The sequence below is a fragment of the Rhinolophus hipposideros genome (genome assembly GCF_964194185.1).
Source record: "Rhinolophus hipposideros genome assembly, chromosome: 17".
Taxonomy (NCBI): domain Eukaryota; kingdom Metazoa; phylum Chordata; class Mammalia; order Chiroptera; family Rhinolophidae; genus Rhinolophus; species Rhinolophus hipposideros.
The window spans coordinates 29,775,756-29,797,696 of record NC_138063.1 but is presented as its reverse complement, the minus strand read 5'-3'; the positions used below and the strand labels follow the sequence as shown (position 1 = coordinate 29,797,696).

General features: G+C 39.2%; 1 protein-coding gene across 6 annotated transcripts in view; it reads left to right on the top strand.

Moving 5' to 3' along the window:
- The window catches only part of KIAA1328, a gene marked incomplete at its 5' end in the record, with an annotated part of 265,288 nt that extends 244,336 nt beyond the window's left edge, over positions 1–20,952 (top strand). For all 6 annotated transcript variants that reach the window (XM_081078167.1, XM_081078170.1, XM_081078169.1 and 3 more), the window contains one exon: positions 17,714–20,952. In XM_081078167.1, coding sequence (XP_080934293.1) covers positions 17,714–17,924 — 211 coding nt within the window. In that variant the 3' untranslated portion in view covers positions 17,925–20,952. The remainder of the gene's footprint in view (positions 1–17,713) is intronic.
- Between the last annotated feature and the right edge of the window lie 989 nt (positions 20,953–21,941).

Here is a 21,941-nt window from a genome sequence, read left to right as displayed (position 1 = left end):
ATACATATTGTGTTGAGAGTGTTTATCATGAATAGATGTTAACCTTTGTCAAAGAAGACATACAAATTGGCAACAGGTATGTGAAAAGATGCTCAACATCACTAATCATCAGGGAAATGCAAATCCAAATCACAATGAGATATGCAATGACCTCACAACTATTAGAATGGCTATTATCAAAAAGATAAGAGATAACAATTATTGGCAAGTGTATAGAGAAAAAGTAACCCTTGTATACTGTTAGTGGGAATATAAATTGGTACAGCTTTTATGGGAAACAGTATGGGGGTTCCTCAAAGAAGTAAAAATGGAACTACCATATGATTCTGTAATCCTTCTGGGTATACCCAAAGGAAATGAAATCAGTACTGCAAAGAGATATCTGCACTCCCATGTTCACTGCAGCCTTATTCACAGCAGCCAAGATATAGAAACAACCTAAGTGTACATCAACTATGGAATATTATTTAGCCTTGAAAAGGGAAGATTCTGTTGTTTGTGACATTGTAGATGAACCTAAAGAACATTATGCTAAGTGAAATAAGCCAGACACAGAAAGAGAAATACATGATCTCATTTATATGTGGAATTTAAAAGGCCGAATCATAGCAGCAGAAAGTATAACAGTGGTTACCAGGAGTGGAAAGGTGGAGGAAATAAGTAGATGTTGGTCAAAGGGTATAAAGTTGCAGTTATGGAGGATGAATAAGTTTTAGAAACCTAATGTAAGCGTGAAGATTATAGTTAATACTGTATTAAATGTAAATTTGCTAAGAGAGGAGATTTCAAGGGTTCTCACCACAAAAACAAATTGTAACTGTATGACAGGATAGATAGGTTAATGAGTTTAATTGCAGTAAACATTTCACTATAAATGTATATCAAAATATCATGCTGTATATCTTATATATACACAATGTTTATTTTTTTAAGGACAGTATTCTCTGTCTTTATTTTCACCTTAACTAACTTTGACATGAATATACGCCGGTATAGCCTTTAAAGTGCTAGAACAACTGCTGGTGTCTTGGTCCTTTGCTGTGCCATGAAATGGGACAAACACTTCTGCATTTGTCCTTCTTCATTCGCTGTGGGTTATAAACCTAGGCTTTAGCCCATGGCTAGTTTAAGCATTGGTTAGTTTCCTACATCACATTGCCAGTAACTATTTAAATTTCAGAGAAGGCACAATCATGTAAATAACTCATAATGATCTGTTTTATCTCGAGCAACAAAATTGTGGATTGACAGCTGCCAGGGGATTCAAAACCTACACAAAAAAACATATTTCTTTTATATTAGTAATAAATATATAATCCTGAAAGTTATAATTACCTGTTCACAGTCTTTGGCTTAGAGTAGTTTAGAGTTAACGGAATGCTTTTAGCATGAATTGTCTCATTCAAATTGCACCGAAACCCTGTGAGGTAAGTAGTAGTATTATCCTATTTTACAGTGAGGAAACGAGACCTGAGAGCAACTGAGTGACTGCCCAAGGTCACGCAATAAGGAAGCAGAAAAAAGGCCTTGAATTTAGCTCTTCCAATCCCAGATTTCAGTGTTTCTTTCATTCTTTCACACCGCCTGAAACTTGGATTTGGTTCTGTGGATCCACACTAAGCTGGTAAAATTCTGGTTTAGGGTAGGAATCAGAGTTTGTTTTTGTAGCTTGATAGGAAGAAACTTAGTCACACAGAGAAGGGGAGGGGGTCACAGTTTCGCTACACACAATGACCAAATTGCAATGCTCTCGTGCACTTGTGCCCAGAATCCTAACAATGACAAAAAAATTTTTTTTTGAATCAGACTTTTCTTACCTATACATTTATACAAATATTTTAAGTTCTCAACCAAATTCCCTCATGTGCCTAACAAAAGAAATGATAATGTATTATTCTCCCAAAGGTGGAGAGATAGGAACTACACTAAAATCTCAAACCTCAAACTAGAGCCCACAGGCACTACTTGGGTTTATGTGGTAGGTTTCAATAGCAGACCTCACTGCCTCTATATAATAGAGCATGTGAATGTTGACTTTATCTAAGATACTGCCTATTCATTGAATGCCTATCACATATCAGGAACTGTATCACATGTTCAGCTGTATCCATTTGTAATATATGTTCATACAAATTACATATCATTGTAAGTCTTTTTTATGACCCTTAAAACTTAGTTTCAAAATATTAAATACAATCTCCTCAGGTTTTTCAAATGACTTTCTAAAATGTGGGCCATTTGGTCCAGAACTATCGTTTTACCTTTATCTGCTCTCAAAGTAACAGTTTGCACACACAATCAAAGTAGCATTACTATATAACTTTTCCATTTTGAGTATATTGTAAATAACCAAATGAAAACAAAACCTACTGAAATGATTCACATAAAATGATAACAATAAAAAAGGAATAATCTGAAAACTTCAGAAAAGAATGTGTTGAATATGTAAAAGAAAATATGAAGTTATAAATATGCTTCTCCGCCTTCCATCTTTAATCAGGAGAATGAAAAAACCACCATTCAAAAGTGTTTTTGTTTAAGTTGGGTTAATAATTTGGAATTCCCGGCCAGCAGTGCAGTTCTACCAAGAGCAGTTGAATGCATGGAAATTATTATGTGTTTGATGAAAAGATGTTGCCTTTAATTAAGCCATGATGTTGAGCTGTTACTGTAATTCCCACTGTTAAAAGCCATTAATGTAATCATCCATTTCTCTTGCACACACTATTTATAGTGTGTAAGTTAAGAAAACAGAAACAAATAGGCTAAGTAGAAATAATAAAGACATAGCATAATTCCAATAAATGAATTCAGCCTCAGGAAGTTTGTCAAAACATTCTTACCTTAGGAAGAATATACTGTATTGGGGAAATGTACATCAGCTTATATGTACTAGTCACTTAGATATGCTAGTCCTTAGCTTTAGGAAATCTTTCTGAGTTCTAAGTGAAGGGATTATAAGAGCTATTTTATTGTTCACACTCTTCTGTATTTTTCAAATGCTCTACAACAATGATGTATTACTTAATTTTAAAAACAATATTTTAAAAGAAAATACACATGTGTAGGAGGTAAACCCATTTCAAGTTTTTATACTCTGTAGTTCCAAGTAGTTGAAATCTAAGTTCATGCTTGGAACATATAACATGACTATGTTATTTCTTTGTGGAGCCAGCAATAGGTGGGGACTATGTTTCCTTGATGTGCCTTCTCCAGGGCACTGAACCCTGAAAAATGCTGTAATTAGTGACATCTGTTCAGTATCGCCAGTTCCTCTATCATTTCACAGGTTTTAGCCTCATGAACTGATGTTTTAAGGTTGTTCCTTTAGTCCAAGGTCATCAAATTCTCTTAACATCTATGTTAAGAAACATTGCTGAGTGTCACTTATTGTTCTAGGCACTAAACGATCTTATAAAAACTCTTATATATGTTTCCTAACATGATCCTCACAATCATGAGAAAGTAACGGTCAAAAAGGCAATTACAGAACAGTTAAGAGCCCAGGTGTAATCATTATAACCCCTAGGTTTATAGACCTAGGTTTGAATGCTTGCTATGCGGTTTTGAACAAATCATTTAGTTTAATCTATAAAGTGGGAATAATAATATTTTCTTTATAGGCTTGTCATGATGTTTAAGCAAGATAGTTTACATAAAGTATTGAGCCCAGTCCTGGTATGTGGGCAGATAGTAGTTGTCATTGTCAAACTTCCCAACAAGCAATAAGGAACAGAGCTTCAGACCTCGCTACTGTAATTCCAAACTCTATCTGTGTTCGCTGACAAAAGGTTAGGAGTGGGGTTAGGTTCATTTCAGAAATAGGCAATAGGGTTGTATTCTTTAATATTCACCTTGCAGACATTCCTGTTACTCTGCTTCTCTAAGCCTTCTTCTTCGTGTGACAGTAAGAATATTAATAAGCACACATTTGCTCAGATTAGGTGTGAGTAGATATGCAAAGCCCATAACACAGTGCAGGCCGTCCGTAGTGGACATTCAGCATTAGCTTCCTTCTGCGCTCTGGGCAGCAAAACTCGCTTGGGCATCTAGGACGGTTCATGGGAATGATACTGGCCCCGCTGCCAAAGGCAGCGAGTCACAGTGACCTGCAGAGATGTGACTTAGAAGCGAATGTTCATGACCCAGCCTTCAAAGGATTTTCCATGCAGTGTCGACAGATATTTCTAATGTCTTGAGATGGCTCCTCTGCTTATTTTCCTTCTAAATAAAGGCGGGTGAGGAGTAAAGTTCTTGGCTAGTGATCGAGTTAGGATTTAATGTTGTGTTCCTAGGACGTCTGTTTCTAGGGTCACAGAAGAGCTCACGGAAGTTACTGATAGTGGATTTCTTCATCATATTAGCCCTTTGTGAAAATTCCGAAGGGCTTCTAATTCCCTTCAGAACAGTGCTTCTAAAGTCTGTCTGCACATTGGAATCACTTGGAAATCTTTGTAAAAGTACTCATTTCCTGTCCTCACCCCAGGTTAATTAAATCAGAATTGCCAGAAATGGGCCCCAGTGGTGTCTATTTTTTATTTTCCCAGTTGATTGTGATATACTTGACCTAAAGACACACATTGGGAAGCCCCGGCTCTGGAGCTGCACGTCTATCTCACTGCCTTACCCCAGCACATTCTCCCTTTGTTCTGTCTGCCCCCACCCAACCCTAGGGCGTCTCCTGTCCATTAGCAATTTTCCATTGCGATTGTCATTCTCTCCCCAAGGGATTGTCAGAATACGTCAATTAGCCTGCACGAAAAAATGATCATTAAGCTCTTGAAGAACCCCACTTGTCAATCTGGTATGTTTTATTAGTCGTCTGCCTCTACCCCTCCTGTGCCACATAGAACAGAAACTCCAAGACGGCAAGGATTTTTTCTGTTATATTCATTGCTATCTCGCTTTGCTAGAGCAGGGCCTAAGTCATAACAGACAACACATATTTGTTGGATGAATAAATAATTACAAAGTGAATGTTTCCTTTTCGTAGCATTCCTGTATACAATTATTTTTCTTCATGTGTTCTCCACCTCTGCAAAAGAACCATGGTTTCTACCCAGCCGATACATCTCTGCTTCTCTTAATTCCCAGAACTTCCTTGCATTTTCATCTATTTGGTCTTCCCATTCTATGAGAGTTGTACAATGTCTAGGCTTCCAGAAGGTTTTCATTCTGGATGGTGCAGATTCTCAATTGTGAGCAATTTCAGCAGGTTCTCTGCATTGGGATTTGATTGCTTAGACAATGTCTACAATTGTCTTCCCTTAGCTGTTCTTTATCTTATGTTCAGCTTTATCATAGATCTTTTTCTAAACCTCTGCTTTGGCCTATGGCAAGTTTGTTGTTTTGGTTTTCTCAAGGTAAAATCCTTATCTGCAGATTTTCTCAAGGTAAAGTCCTTATCTGCAGACAGGCATGACTTAGAGGAGACGGCATTAGAATTAAAGTCCAAAGACCTGGGTTCATCAGTACCTGCCTTTACCACTTACTATTAGGTTAGTGCAAAAGTAATTGCAGTTTAAAACGTTAAAAATAATTGCAAAAACCGCAATTACTTTTGCACCACCCTAATAGCAGAACCTAAACTAAGCTCCTTGACCACATGGAACCTGTTTTCCCACTTCTATCCAGTCTGTCTCAACCTTACCCTTTGTTTAGAGATAAAAGTCAAAATGAAAACATGTACCTCTGTCTCTTGATTGCAGAGTGATTTATCCATTTTGGGAATAAAATAATGAAGAAACGAACATTTTCAAAAGTAATTAGTTTCAGAATGACACTTGTAGTTTAAAGTTCTCTTCAAAATCTTTGGATTTTTGTTCCGGGCAGCAGTTTAGGAACATTAAGTAAATAAGCAAACCTGGCACCACATAATTCACAGAATGGCCCAGAACAATTCTGTGGGAATCTCTGACCTTCCCACTTGATAGGGGACCAGGTGCAATTTAAATTTCCTGGGATTATGCTGTGAACATGTGTTTACTGGAGATTTTTCACTTTTTTAACGTTTAAATGGAATTGTGTCTGGAAAACATTAGCTCTTGAGGGAGGATACCAGGAGAAAGACAGAAAAAAGATAGCATCCTTGAAGTCCAAATTGAGATCATTAGCCGCTTTGAAATAGATGACTGTGTATTAGTGTAGGCTACACACTTGGCCTTGGGAGGATGGTCGGGATTGCGCCTGATGGTGTCAGGAATGCCACTGAGTCAATCAGAGACTCTATCAGCAAGAGTTCTTATAATGGACAAGATGGAGAATAAGGTAGTTAATGGTCATCGACTAATGTAGCTGCAGCTTAGCTGGTAGACATTTTTGTAGACTGTTTCTGTATTTAAATGTGTGTGTGTGTGTGTGTGTGTGTGCAAATATACCACTTCTAATATACTTAACACTTTTCATATTTTCCAATAAACTTTTTCATATTAATGAGATATGCCCCTCAAAAAAGATATTACAGCCCTTTTTTTGTTTTTGGCTTTCATTCTCCCTTTTCTCTACCTCTTTTTTGAAGTTGATTCTACCATTTTGTATTATCTGTAACATTTTATGAGTTTAACCACAAAAATTAAGAGACATATATATGAAAGTTCTTTGTAAACAGTAAAATGAAATACATGGATATTTATATTTTCGTTAACCTAAGACTTCTGGATCCATATTCTCACCAAAATATCTTTGTGCTGCCCTTTTAGAGAACGTGAATGAGCCACTTGTTGTACAGTTCCTAAAATTACCCATGAAAGAAAGATTCCAAGTCGATCTTGAAGCTCCAGAGTAATTGGCCAATGTGTTACCTGTTCACTTATCAAGACTTTCATTGATTTTCTTTGTGTCATGGGTGCATTCTGAAGTATGACTGGTACTGAGATGGAATGCTCATCATTTTGTTGCTTGGCACTCATCCCTAAATGCTTATAAAATGATTAGCTTGGTGGGAATGTAAGCCTCTTAACAAGCAAGGGAAGGGTGATTACTGTTATACATGAGAGGCTGTTTCTTCCTTTGGGAGAGCTGGGAGATTCTGAGGTGGGTTGGGATTTCTATTAAAATAGGGACCCTGCTACAAGCTTCCCTGTCACAGGACATTGGCTAGTTGAAAACCTGAGCCATGTTAGAGCCAGAAACTCTCCAGCCCAATACCAGGACAGGGAGAGAGAAAGCAGACAAACCTGTATACAATTGTATGTCTTTAAAAGCCGTGTATACAGTTGTGCTTCTTAGCGTATGTGAACAATTCATCCTTTCCACCTTTTGACAGTTTAAAAATATTCTGGATTAATGTTAATATTAAATTATATATATATATATATGAAAGGTAAGATAAAAGGCATGCTTACCCAGTAGGATTATTTTTTCAGTGTTGTGTATTAAATAAATAAAAGTATGCCAGGAATTGTACTCTGGGAATTTTCTTCTTTCCGGGGCTCTGAGTAACCCTGCTGAAGCACTTGAAGAGCCAGGATGGAAGCCCGAGCTGGGACACTATGCCAGTCTGAGGGAAGAGCTGTTAAGCTCCTTTCTTATCGAGGGCTGTCTCTTCCCTATGCTCTGGGAGAGGTCTGCCCAGTGGGAGTCGCCATGGTCATGTACTTGGCACGCGGTATAACTTGATGAGGCTGGAAGTGTCTCATCTTGGGACACCTGCCCTGCCAGGTGCAGAATGGACTATTTCCTACAAATGGCATTCTGTGTGGATTCTCATGAGGATGCTTCTAAATGCTCTCTATTAATGAAGTGGTACCTTCCTGCATGGGGAGTTGGAAGTATGTGCCAGCTAGCTCAGAGGCGAGTCCGCTGTCAGTGACCCTTCACTCTGTCCGTGTCTACTGTTCTCACAGCCGCAGCTCATGACTAAGGAATGTGCTCGTCCTCAAACGTTTCTGTAGACCAATTGATACACCCCACACCTAACTCCTGGGCTTTGGAAAGAAATGGGCTGGGGAAGAAGAACTAGATGCTGGTGAAAGCTGAGGAGTTGCTTCATCTCAGAGGTGGATCCTAACTGTAACACAAAGCACTGATTTACAAAGAAACAAGCTAATTAGTGGCAGAACTAACATTGGGACTGGCTCTGAAACCACTGGGAACCATGACCTCTATGGACAACAGGAGAGCTAGGGGGTCAGTGGGTTGCTGTGATGCTCGTAGGTGAGTCACCCTCAGCTAGGATTGCAGTTTCCCTTTGCTCCTCTTCCAGGAGCTGCTGGAGCGCCGTAGCTTTTCCAGAACTATCCCCCTTCAGTAACTTTATGCTTCACCACAGCTTCCCCCAATTCTTTTATTTTCTCCCTTTGGATATAAATATTTTTGTGAACAGCAAAATGTTTCTAGAGATGTATAAACTTTAGGTCACATGGCATTGACTTTTATTCAAACAGGTTTCATGCTAGGATCGTAGCATTATATCATTACTTCAGTGGAGTCTTTTGTGTCAATGTGAAAATTTTAATTTCACGCCCTGCAGACTTCACAAGCTTTGTGTTCTCTCTGCTCCTGTTGTTGCATAAAGGGTAAATCCCTGTGTCACGTTGATTTTAGATTGAAAAAAAAGTAAAGTTGATCCATTTGAGATCTCCAAACAAAGACAGAAAAAAATCTGCTGGCAAAAAGCTGTTATTTAAAGGACAAAATAGGAATCTTTTCAGTTAGCTCAGCTTTCAATATGGGTGAATATGGCCTCAAGTCTCAAAAGAGGAAAGAAACTTCTTTGTTAACATTGACTACTGGTACTTTTTCATTAGGACAGATTATTAATTTCCTGATTAAAACACAAGATACCCTGAAGTGTCAGGGTATAAAAAAACAGTTCGACTGGGGCCAGGATCATTTTTTAACCAGTCATTGCTGGCAAAAAAGTTAAAATTTCTCCTTCACACAACTGTTTATTTGAAAGAGAGAAGGAAATGTTGTGAAAGCTGTAAGGAAAAGTCTGCAGTAGGTTAATAGCAAACTTGATGGAAACAAATCAGAATTTATTATTTACATTGGATATTTGAGTAAAATGAATTTTTAAAAAATGAAAAGCTTACATGTGGAGTTTTTCATACTAGGTTTAAGATCAAAGATATTACAAAATTAGAACTATAACTTAATACTATTATCTATTTACCATTAACTTTTAAGAACTATACTCTTGTAGCCTTTACAAAATTTATGAAAACCTGTGTGACCTATAATGAACTATTTCAAATTTACTTTCTTGCCACCACTTTTAGTTCATGGTTTCAAAGTCAGGTTTAAACTGCTGAGTACGATTAATTAGTTATGAAATGGCCACCCAGCTTTCCCCCGTCATAATACCAATTGTAATCCTTTTTAGAGGACTATGTACAGCACAGTCAGGGAGGATCCATTTAAGAATCTGTTTTCTAATGAAGTTTTGAAGAAACTGATACCAGTGATTTGGCAGCAGTCACTTAAGCACTTGTGCTTATTTGGGACAATTGCAATAGTAATACATATTTTTTAAGGTAACGTTTAAATTACCTATAATCCTACCACCCACTTGTACTTGTACACTGTATATATCACTGTTAATATTTTAGTATTTAGTATATTTTTCTCCAATTCTTTTTTCTTTCACTTCTTACATACTTCTCTTTCTTTAGACTTAGTGTTTTTTTTTCTTCCCAAAGTTGTGGAATACCTATAAGTTTAAAAAACAAAAACTCTTCTTTGTGTTAACCATTCCGTGAATAAATTCAAAAGAAGTAGGTGGGAATTAGCAGTGCTAAATAAAATTGCCTAAATTGTCATGTTAGCAGGGTTGATTGCTGACATGAGAATGTACATGTTTCTCTCAAAAGTTACCTTAGAATGCTACAAGGTGATTGTGTTTCTGGTAAAACTTCTCTTTTTTTCTTTATTGGATTGATACATAAATTTAATATAAATATGACTCCTACATCTCTTTGAGATGAGAAAAATGTGTATTAAAGATAAGTCTTACAATTAGAATGAATTTCTTGGTGGAAGAAAAAATGATTAAATGGACTCTTCCTGGTTAGGAGTAATGTAAGACGAAGGCGTTTACTGGAGGAATTGCTCACATTTGCTGGTTGCCATTCTATTTTGTCGGCTTTCAGAAGCAGAGACAGCTTTGGAAGCCAGGTTCCACCTGGAGTTTGAACTAAGAAAGAATATTGTTCTCTTGCTCTGAGCCTCTCTTCAGACACCCAAATAATATTGGATGTTCGCCTTGGTATAACCCATTTATTTATTCTTTTACCTTCTTGCTTCCATTGGTCATTGATTTTGATGCAAACGGGGGATGTCAGGTTCAATTATTATGCTGACCCAGTGCCAACTATAATGGGCCAGGAGGTCCTGGCCTTCCCATCAGTCTGCCTCAGGTTCAATCTTTCATATTGACACCTCTTGTATTTCAATATCAGATACATTGGGCTTTTCCTTGTCATCTAGTTTTCTAAATTCTTCCAAACTGGGATAGATACTTGATCTGTCTGGACTTTTTTTACTGCCAGAGCACTGGGAAAAAAACCCATTGGGTCCAGTGTTGGTAATAGTCTGTTGAAACTCTGGTTTTTTTCCCCATCAGCTTCTGCTTTTTCTGTTCCATATGTTTACAACAGCCAAAATATTTCCACTCTGTTTGGCTAGGCTTGTTTTCTCCTCTGTTAACTCCCGTTCCTTTCTCCCTTTCTCTAGGACAGTTCTAATTTTCCTAGCGTCAGTCAAGCCCATTAAATGAAGTTGGAGCAGTAAATGAGATAGAGTTTCCTGTCCTGTTTCTTACCCCCACCCGCACCCACCACCACCCCAGTAACAAGGTACCATGGGAGGAACATTAGGTGCACTCTACTCATGTCTGTTATCACGGTCTGGGTCAGAGGCAGATGACTAGGAGAACGTCCTGGTTAGTGTGATGCCACCCAACGTGGCTCGCTTTTACAGCATGTCAGCTGCTTCACCTGTGGAGTCCCATTTTACATTAACCGGGGAGTTGGGCAATTGCCTTCCTCAGGGTACACACTGAGTGTTGTCGCCCTTCTCCTCCCTAGAACACAGGATGTTCTCCCATCTCTAATTTTCATTTAAGGTGTCATAGACAATGGCCATTGGGATTCACATATTAACCCAAATATGCCTCTCCATTCAGCCATATCCAGAATTAGGGAAACAGTCTCAGAGTTCACAGCACTGACAAACTACTTAAGTAATGACTCTTCTGGGAGCCACCTATACATATCAACAAAGTGGGGGAGCCCTTTAACTATATATCCACTGGTTTCTGTTGTTTTCTGATTTTGAGTTTGCCAACCTGTATCACCTTTGTGGCAAGAGGATGGAAAAGTATAATTGTTGTCTTAAACTGGAAAAAGGTATCTTCATTTCCTGTTTCAGCTTGCTTACAATCAGTTCTAGTCTCCCAGTTTCAACTGTGGCCTGAGAGCAAGCAGGACGCCTCAATTCACAGCTAACTGTCCCTGCTCCAGCGGCCCTAACCACCTGGTTTTACTTAAAATTAAAGAGAACAGCCTGTGACGCACACATAGAGAAAGTGTGTGTGCGTGTGTGTATAGGGGGCAGGAGTTGTTTCTTTTCTCTTGGGTTGTTCTCCGTAATAGGTTCATATAAAGGTTAGAAAGTCCATCTATCCATGTTGTCTTTCTCTTTGAAAGTGCAAACCGTCATAAAACAGAACACTACTGTTCAGTTCTGTAATCTTAAATTTCAAACAACACACTGATGAATTATTGATGTTGTAGAATGTGTTTCCAATAATGTGTAGCATAAAATGGAATGAATGCTTATCCATACGTGCCCTGAACTTTCTAAAGTGCATGCTAATAAACAGGGTAACCTAGCATCACTCTGCCCTGGTATAATCGACAAGGCAAGCACTTCTTCCTCTCAGTTTTGGTTTCTACATTATGTTCTGCTTTTACTACTGGAGCCTAGCAACTAGCATCCTTTGACTCCAAGCTATCTGACAGTGCTTTGCTCTCAATATAAACAACGTTGGGATCTATGAATTTCATTTGTTGTTCTGGCTTCCTGCCGTAATAAATTAGGCTTTAATTCATGATTAGTAGGAAGTCACAATTACATAGAAAAGAGAACATTTTATATTAAATTGCCATTATCTAACATCATGTTTTCACAAAATGATTAAGATGCTAGAAAATAATTAAGGTATCTTAAGTTGTCCAATACTCTAAAGTGCAGGCATGAGGAGCAGAGGTGGAGATTTCTTTAAACCCGTGCGTAGCTTCTGCTGCAATGACAGAAAAGAAATTCTTCTTAAATAATTTCATTTTTATAGTTATACAAATTATCAGATTTGCCCAAATTTGCTTTCCATATCAAAATCTCTGAGCTCCTGTACACTGCTTGCGTGGTGGTAGTCTTTTTCCCAAACTCCCAAGCAACAGCACTAAAAATCCAAGAGTAGACCGCTCATGGACTTTAAATGGTGAGTATTGAAGAAGAATGGGTACCTTTCCGAAGGCTGTTTCTCTTAATGATAACGTATTTGTGTGAAGACTTAACTCAGGACAGATAGCCAAGAGAGAAAATGATGCAGGCCCACGTCCCTCCTCCAAAACTCTGATAGCCATAGGTATTTCAGAACTCACTATGTTTTTTTAAGGTAACATTGTGCACATACCATACGAGGTACAGCGTGATATACTGTTACTCACATTAAATGGAATAAGCAACAAATATCAATAGCCTCTTATCAACTCAGATCAGATTTTGTGACCAAATAAGTTTGGGTTAGGTCAGATGTTGCTACCAAAAAGTTTATGAAACAACTTTTAGCTTTCAGTATTCAAGATTTTACAATTACAGATAAGGATTATGAGCCCACGTCACCACTCTCGGAGATTTTATTTATTCCTAATCTAGGAATCTCCATTAAAGGCAGTATCCCTGCTTTCCTCTAAATCATTTCTTCATACCGTTTTCCTAGGTAAAATGCTAGGCCACACAGATTACGGGAGGGACCCATGAAGGTATTTCAGTCCAGTTGGGTTAAATATTCACTTGTCGAGGACAGAGACCTGAACTACATTGTTTTCATAATTGCTGTCTTAATCAAGAAGTACAAGTCCATAGGGATATTTAGTGAAAGTAAGGCTTTCTCACACCCTAGTCTCCAAGCCAGCCAAGTGCCCTTCTTGGAGATAACCACTACCTGTGTCTTGTGTATCCTTTCAGGGATAATTATACCGGTAAAATCTTGGCTATGTAAATGAACGTGTGTACTATAGAACTGCCTCATTCCATAATGCATTTTACTGGTTCACCAGTGAATGGATATTTGGGTTATTTCTAGTCCTTTGTGATTGCAAACAATGTTGAATCAAAATTCCTATATACAAGGTTGGACAATTAAGTTCGCGAACCCATCCTAAGAAAAGTGCTACATACCTCGTTGCTGAATATCGCTATGGTCACCTTCGCAGTACTCCCCCTGGGAAGCTATGCACCAACACCAGCGCTTTCAAAGCAATTTTGGAACTCATTTTCTGTAATGGCCATCAGAGCTGTCGTATTATCCTTGATGTCCTGAATGTCATCAAAATGTCTTCCTTTCAATATTTCTTTTATCTTCTGGTAAAAAAGAAGCCTTTGGGGGCCAGATAAGGTGAACAGGGAGGGAGTTCCAATACGGTTATTTGTTTACTGGCTAAAAACTCCCTCACAGACAGTGCCGTGTGAGCTGGTGCATTGTCGTGATGCAAGAGTTATGAATTGTTGGTGAAAAGTTCAGGTCATCTAACTTTTTCATGCAGCCTTTTCAGCACTTGCAAATAGTAAACTTGGTTAACTATTTATCCAATTGGTACAAATTCATAATGAATAATCCCTCTGATTTCAAAAAAGGTTACCAACATCGTTGCAACAAGTTTGCTAAATTGATTGTCAAACATCGTATATCATTTATACATGTGTAAGGATAGCTATAGGATAAATCCTAGAACTGCAATTGTGGGTCACAGATAAGTTCACTATAAATTTTGATAGACAGTGCTAACTTGCTTCTATAGAGGTTATACAATTTATGTTCCCACTTAACAATATTTGAAAGTGCTAATTTTATTACACCTTCAAGAGTGTAATCTAAAAGTTTAGTTCATTGCCCATCTGAAAGGTGAAAATGGTATCTTACAGTTATAATTAACATTTTTATTATTATGAGTGAAGTTTTATATTTGAGTAATTGTGTTTTCTACAAACTGTTGTTCTGTCTTTGTCCATTTTTCCACTGTGTTGTTAGTCTTTATATTTTTGACTTATAATTGCTCTTTACATGTCAAAAAAAAGTAGCCCTTTTTGTAATATGTCATAAATGTTTTTCCCAGGTTATATTTTGTCTTTTGACTGGTTATATAGCACTTTTGTCCATGCAGAAAAATTTTCCACACAAATGATTTTTCAAGTCCCTTTCAGTTAGCTCTACCTTTGATTTGTCTTTAATCATTTCACTCTGAATTCATTCCTGTAGTATTTTGTCATGATAGCTTGAATGGCACATTTATTCAGTGTTCTTCCTGATCCTTCTATCTAAACTCCTTTTCTCTGCCTACATCCGACTTCCTAACAATTTAAAAAATTATAATAGTAATAGCGTCCATTTACTGAACACTTATTATATGTCAGGCATAGTGCTGAACACTTTATATACATTATCATAGTTCCTCGGCAAGACAGACATTGTTTTTAATCCCCATTTTATAGACGAAGCAACTGAACCTTGGAAAAATTAAGCAACTTTCCCAAGAATAGTTATAAATTGGCAAAACCAGAATTTAAATATAGCATCAACCTTCAGAGACTGAGCTCTTACTAATACTTTGAGTGTGATGTTTTTATTAAGAATATTAATTTGGAGCTATTATCAGAAAAACCATAGTAGAGTTACGATTAGCACTGTAAGGATGACTAAAATATTATTCTCCTTGAATGACAATTCAATCTTCAGAAATGAAGATTCCCAAATTCTTCCATAGTTATTCACTTTGTTACTAACCATTTGTTACTGGTATCTGAAAAGCCATACACCATTTAAAACAGATAAAATATGATGGCCATCTATCTGTAGTATGCATACATGTGAATTTAGCCCATTGAAGTGTCTAGTTACAGCTGTGTTTAAATGATAATGATTTATCAGAGTAACAGTTTCATCAACTGGGTCTACTTTTTAAAGTCCCGGCACAATAGATATTGACTTCGTAGACCTGGGGGTTGGAACACATGCTGGCATACAGATAGGAGTTAAACTTTTGATCCAACAGAATTTCAGTATAACTAGCTCTGTAGAAATAACAGCATTAAGAAGACAGAAGAGAACCTGTGGGAACTCTTAATTTCTCCAGTCCCTGTGCCACAATGATGCCTGAGCTCATAGACTGTAGGGACTGGTTGGCATGAAGGTAAGAAAAAAGTACTTAACACACAGTACTGAATTCAGTATCTCAGCAAGGAAGATAGATACTGGATCTTTTTGAACCTGGCTGGTTTATGGCATGGTAAAAGCAAACCTAATTTGAGCTATTTTATCTGAGATTTCTTAAAACCTTCACTGTGTCCTCCTGTTTTATTTCTGTTCATTGCAGCAAGTTATGTTGACATTATCTCTGTGAATGTAATAGAAAAAAAGCATACTGTAAAGGAAATGTTTTCAAGCAAATTGTCCTTAAATCAACACTAATGATTTTTTCCCCCCTTAAGATAACAGAATAGGAATGCTAAATGCAAAATTTTGCTAGAGTAAGATAATAAAAGCTATGGGGATTCTTTTAAATTAGAGCAACGGCATATCCGTTAAATAGAACACTGCCGCAGTTCGCAGGAATTAGGTAGATCTATATGCAGTACCATGGGACAATCTCCAAAACATTCTGTTAAGTGAGAGAGCAGATCATAGATCAGTACATAAGCATAGCTCAATTGAAGTTTCTAAATACATGTGTGTCTGTGTTTATTTGTATATGTACACATATGCATGTAATTGTACCAAAAAGAAGATTGGGAAGCATATATACTAAACTGATAACAGTGCCCTCTGGGAAGGATAATGGGATTTGCATTTGGGTAGAGGATGGAGCATTGGGAGCACTCTCATTTTTCTTTTATAATTCTACGTATTTGAATTTTTATAATGAAACATATTCTTAAATTATTTGAACAATTTAAATTTTTTAAAGAAAATAATTGTAACAAGGTATTCATTATTTAAATTCATTATTATTGAGTACTTCACATTAATGGTACAGTAGTCCTTGCCCTCATATTGCTTCCAGTGTAATGATATTAAACACATAAAGGATATTAAACAAATAAAGCCATACAAACAAATAAATTCTGATGAATGTTATGAAGTAAAAGAGTAGATGATTATGAGAAGAAAAATAACTGAGTTGATCTAATTCAGACAGTGAGGTTAAGGAAGACCTTTCTGAAGTAGTGATATTCCAGTTGGTATCTAGTAGGATAAAGAATAGTTATCCAAGCCCCAAAGGCAAGGAGAGCAAGAGCAAAAATAATTGAATGGGACTACAACGAACTGAAAAGCTTCTATGCAGCAAAAGAAACCATCAACAAAACAAAAAGGCAACCAACCGAATGAGAGAAGATATTTGCAAATGATACTTCCAATAAGGGGCTAATATCCAAAATATATAAAGAACTCATATAACTCTACAACAGCAACAACAAAATAATAATAATAATACTATTAATATGATTAAAAAAACTGAGCAAAGGACCTGAATAGACACTTTTCCAGGAAAAACATACAGATAGCCAACAGATATATAAAAAAATGCTCAACATCACTAGCTATCAGGGAAATGCAAATGAAAACCACAGATGTGAAGAGATACCACCTCTTTTAGAATGACTACTATCAACAAGACAAGTAATAACAAGTGTTAGAGATGTTGTGGAGAAAAGGGAACCCTCATATACTGCTAGTGTGAATGTAAATTGGAACAGCCACTATGGAAAACAGTATGGAGGTTCCTCAAAAAATTAAGAATAGAGCTACCATATGATCCAGCAATCCCTCTTGTGGGTATCTACCCAAAGATTTTGAAAACACTTATTCGCAAAGATATATGCACCCCTATGTTCACGGCAGCATTATTCACTATAGCCAAGACATAGAAACAACTAAAGTATCCTTCAGTAGATGATTGGATAAAGTAGGTGTGGTAAATATATACAATGGAATACTACTCAGACATAAATAAAGATTAAATATTAACATTTGCGACAACATGGATGGATCTTAAGAGTAAAAAGGACAAGAACCTATGATTTCACTCATGTGGGATATAAAACAAAAAGCAACAAATGAATAAATAAGACAAACAAAAAAACTCACAGATGCAGACAATGGAATTTGGTTACCAGAGGGGAAGGCGATGGAGGGGAGGAGGAAGAGGGAAAGAGAGACTAGACTTCCTGTGGTGAGTACACAAGAGTATACAAGACGACGTGAAGTTGTACACCTGAAATTTATATAATGTTATTAACTAATGTTATCCCAATAAATTTAATAAAAATTTTTAAAACTTAAAAAAAAAACACAAGTTGAAAGCCAACAGAAGAGAAGAGCTTACACTTCCCCTAGAAGGCCCTCTGGCCTGTGATGTGATCTCTGTGGGCTTCTTGGATTCTAATATTCTACTGGTCTGATCATTTGTTGTCTGGGTTGTGTGTGTTACAGGTATGAGACATCTCTGTTGGATCTGGTTCAGTCTCTGAGCCCAAGGTCTGCTCCCAAACCTCAGCCCCATCCCCCCAGAGAAGCTGGGACCTGGAATCACAGCACTAGCCGACTCAGTCCTCTCAAATCGACCCGGAACAAGACGGGGGCAGGCAGGACCCCTGAAGAGCTGGAGGAGAATCAAATTCTGGAAGATATCTTTTTCATTTGACACCGAAGTGCTTGCTGCAAAATTTCCATCAGAACTTTGTGGGTTTCTTTAGCTACTGATCTAAGATTCTAAGTTATTTGATGGCAAATAATTGTGTCTCTCCTTTCACGGGAACCTACCTATCTCACTAGCATCCTGTTACGTATTGAATATAGAAATCATTCTAACAACTCAGGGTGTTTTTGATCAGACCAGTCAGTAGATAACACGTTAAGGGGTCTGGGGGTGGAGGGCAGTGTCTTTTCTATGCCAAGCAGAGATGAGAAAATCAACATAAGACACTTTCTTCATGGCAGAGGTCTTGTGTATTCGGCTTCGTTTCAAGAGTGTTTCCATGTTTTGCTAGAAATGATTGGCTTTCTTTTGTACACAAGGAAAACCTATCCACTGAAAGAGTACTCTCATTTAAAAGTTGCCCCTTTTACCATAAGCAATTTCAAAAAGACAGACCCTTTTACCTCTGCACCCTCTTCTTTCATCGCCTCCGTCTATCTAAGTGTAGCCGTTTAGTTCTGAAGTTGGAGTTGGTGGCCCTATTGTCACAGGCAACACCGAGGGCCACATGTGAGTCCAGCTCAGCAGTCATCAGCCTGGCGTGCTCATCCCATAATCAGCAGGGCTCAGTGGGCTAGAAGGAGGGACCACCCAAGCCCTGGAAACCAACATTAAATCACACAAGAACATGACTGATGGAGGCAAACGCCTGAAATCCTTCTCCCACTATCTGCCATCTGCCGATTTCCCAGGATAAATAAGAATAATCTCTCAGTATTTTTTGTTGGCTCAAGTGCCTATTTTATCCCCCCTTGTGAACTTCCCATGGTTGTATCTGGGGAAGATGCCACTGGAGGGAGAGTAGCATCAGCTGCTGCAGGCTGATAGGCTTTCCTTGGGTTGCCCAGGCCCTGCATAAGCTCTGGCCAGGGCCCCTGTCACATGGCCCCAAAGAACCAGCTGTGCAGGACAGATTATGCTCCACCATCCCAGGCAGAGTCTTCCCCCCCATTTCCCACTGGGCCTCACTTTCACCTGGAGGAAGCCTATGGAAGAGGTACACTTGAGACCTCGTGCTCTCTCTGTTTTGTTGAGCAGAGCTCTTGAGATGTGTCCTTCCGCTCACAGTGGGCTGTCATGGCTGCTCAGGCTGATGGGCAATATGATGAACCCCATAGTCAGTGACTTTAACACATCCCAGTTATTGGGAGCGAGGAGAAAATGTGTCCCCCGATGTGTATTACTTGATGACTTTATTTGATCTGGAGGGTGTTGCTTTTATTCTCTCTCCCTTTCACCAACCCCAGGCTTAAACTGGGACCAAGACTCTTCATCGGTCAGTGTTGGTAGCTAAGGACAGACCACCCAGGGCAGCCTGAACTTCGTGAACCTGCGTGGCTTCCCTGAATTCTTTATTCAAACTGAATTATTTCAGCCTACAAAAGCCTTGTTAAGCAGCTTCCTTGTCTGGGAAAATCTAGGTCTCACTGTCTGTTCAGGCTGAAGCCCTGTCACCTCTACCCAACCTTTCTTCACTTGGGTCTTTTAGTTCTTTGGAGAAGAGAAGAATAGAGCCTACCGATACTGTGTTCTTAATCGGAGGTAAATATAAGGTCAGGACTAAACTACTTGTAGTCACCCACTTGAGAAGTTGAAAAATCACTGCAGATTACAACATCCTTTAAAGTTCACCCCTGAGACAGTAACTGAATCAGTGTCATCCCATTTCAGAAAGCTTTTGGAAAATGACGTTTCTTTGCTATAGCAAAAATAGGTGGCCATTTTCTCAGTAAAATAGGGTTCTAGAACTACACTGTCATTGTTCCAAGTGTGACCACCTTACACACTCCCATCTCCCTGGGCTCATCCAGACCCACACTCCTGCACCAGTGTCCTTACTGCCCTCCAAAGTCAGAGGACGCCAGAAGGACGAAGAAGAGAATTACGATTCATTAAGAAGCTTGTTTGCCTTTAGAAAAATCATAAACAGGATCTAAACTAAAGGATTCGGGGGGACACATGGCACAGAGTGGAGTTAAATTGCTTCTTTACCTCCCCTGAATGAGCAATTTGGAAGAGCAAAACTGGATTTTCTGCAGAGCGTCCATCGACGTGCTTTGCATATGCCACGTCCCCCGCATTTGCCTTTGTCCTGTCCTGTAGGCATTTCCTGGGTGTCGATAGGATGTGAATTTGTGTCTCATCTAGTGTCTTCATTATGAATTGAACAGTATATGCTGGCATTTTAATCTGCGTCTTAGTGTGAGATAGATGATTAGATAGATAGATGACAGACAGATAGATAGATAAATAGATAGGTAGGAAAATGTTGTTGCAGTGCCTGGAGGCTTAAGGCTAACCTACCAAGACAGAGGGTCTGGCACAAAGGAATCTGCCTCTCCTCCCTGTGAAGTGCTTCCAGCAGTGATTGGTTGGGATTTGCTTGCCTAGCCTCCAGACACTTTCCCAAAGCAAGACTGGACACATATTAGGGGGGCCGCACGTAGTGCTATGACATTACCCACCCTGCTTCCCACCATTCTGTGAGATAAAAACCAATCGGTGTTTGCAAAATGGAAAAGGGCAAAGTGTGTTGCTTGACGCTCCCTAAGTAAGGCCCAAAATGCTTGGTTTAGAAAACCAAGGCTAATCAAGGAGAAACTTTTGCCAACAATCACCCTTCCAGGAGACACTTGTGTTTCTCCAAACCTGACCCCCATGATGGGGCTTATCTAGAGTACCCCGAATGCCATGGGGAGGAAGGGACTGGCCTCCTTCAGAACTACCCTGTTCACTTGGCCCTGCTTCCAGCACTGTGGCACATGTGAGATGTGCTGCTCAGAGCCTCTGGGGAGGGACGAGCCTACAGGACCAGAGCCCATGGAGTTCGCAGTCGTGAGGGAGGCGGAGCCTGTGGCTGACTCCTCCCAGCTGACGCTCTCTCCCCACCTCAGTGCACATTATTTGTAATGTGGGAAGCTGTTTATACATGTGTGAGATTCTAAGTTAATAAATGATCTCCATGGCTATTTTCCCCGTGTGGTTTTGATATTGAATTACCCCTTGACCATCCCTTATCAGATCAGTGGGGCACAGTTTGAAAGCAAGAGCAGAGCCCCAGGGTGTCACAATGGGATTTTCCTTAGCACTTGTTAAAACAGCAGGAGCCTGTGGTCCACTGAAAGAAAGGAAATGGCTTGCCACCTCTGACTAGGTTTTCCCGCTTAACTCCAGCGCACTCCCATCCCATGGCTACCACGCCTCTTCTAGGTTGTGTGGCTGCTGGGACGGAAGGTCCTGTCTTTGCACACCAGCACGTCTCTTTGGTGTGCCTGTCCTCAGAACCGCTCAACAGAGATAAAATAGCTCTGCACTTTGAGTCAGGAGAAATGGCCTTGCCTAGTTGGCTTTGGGTGCTGGGGGAACGTAGGCGCAGGCTTGAGTGCCTGAAATCCCTAGTTCTGATGTCACACCTATGGATTCAACTAAGATGGCCAGAGACCTTGTCCTGCCCCCTGTTGCCCCAGCCAGCCAGGCACCTTCACCTGAACAAGCAGACTGTGCAGCTGCTCCTCAGAGGCAGACGTGGCAAGGATAGACTCGCACTCAATCAGCTCCTAAACTGAAAGTTTGCCCTGATTGGCAAACAGTTCCCCTTGAGTCTGGGAACAAAGCTGGAGATGAGTGGGGTATGAGTGACCTCAGAGGAAGAATGACCTGGAAGCTAGAGAATGAGTTTATGAATTACTGACCAGTCACGTGGTGTCTCAGAGTTTATGTTCAAGGTGGGTTGTTCCGAAATCCTTAGCGTTCCGTTGTTCCATTCAGAAGTGGGACCTTCTAACCTCTTGCACTTCAGCTTCATAGCGACTTTCCCTCCCTGTCCAGCTCCACCACAAGTATGCTCAGAATTGAGTAAGCATGCAGAAAATGCTCAGGGCTTTGTTACCCCCACCCTGCTCCCTCATAATCCCAGCACCTTCCAGAGTCACGGAATTCTATAGCTGGATTGGACCTTAGAGC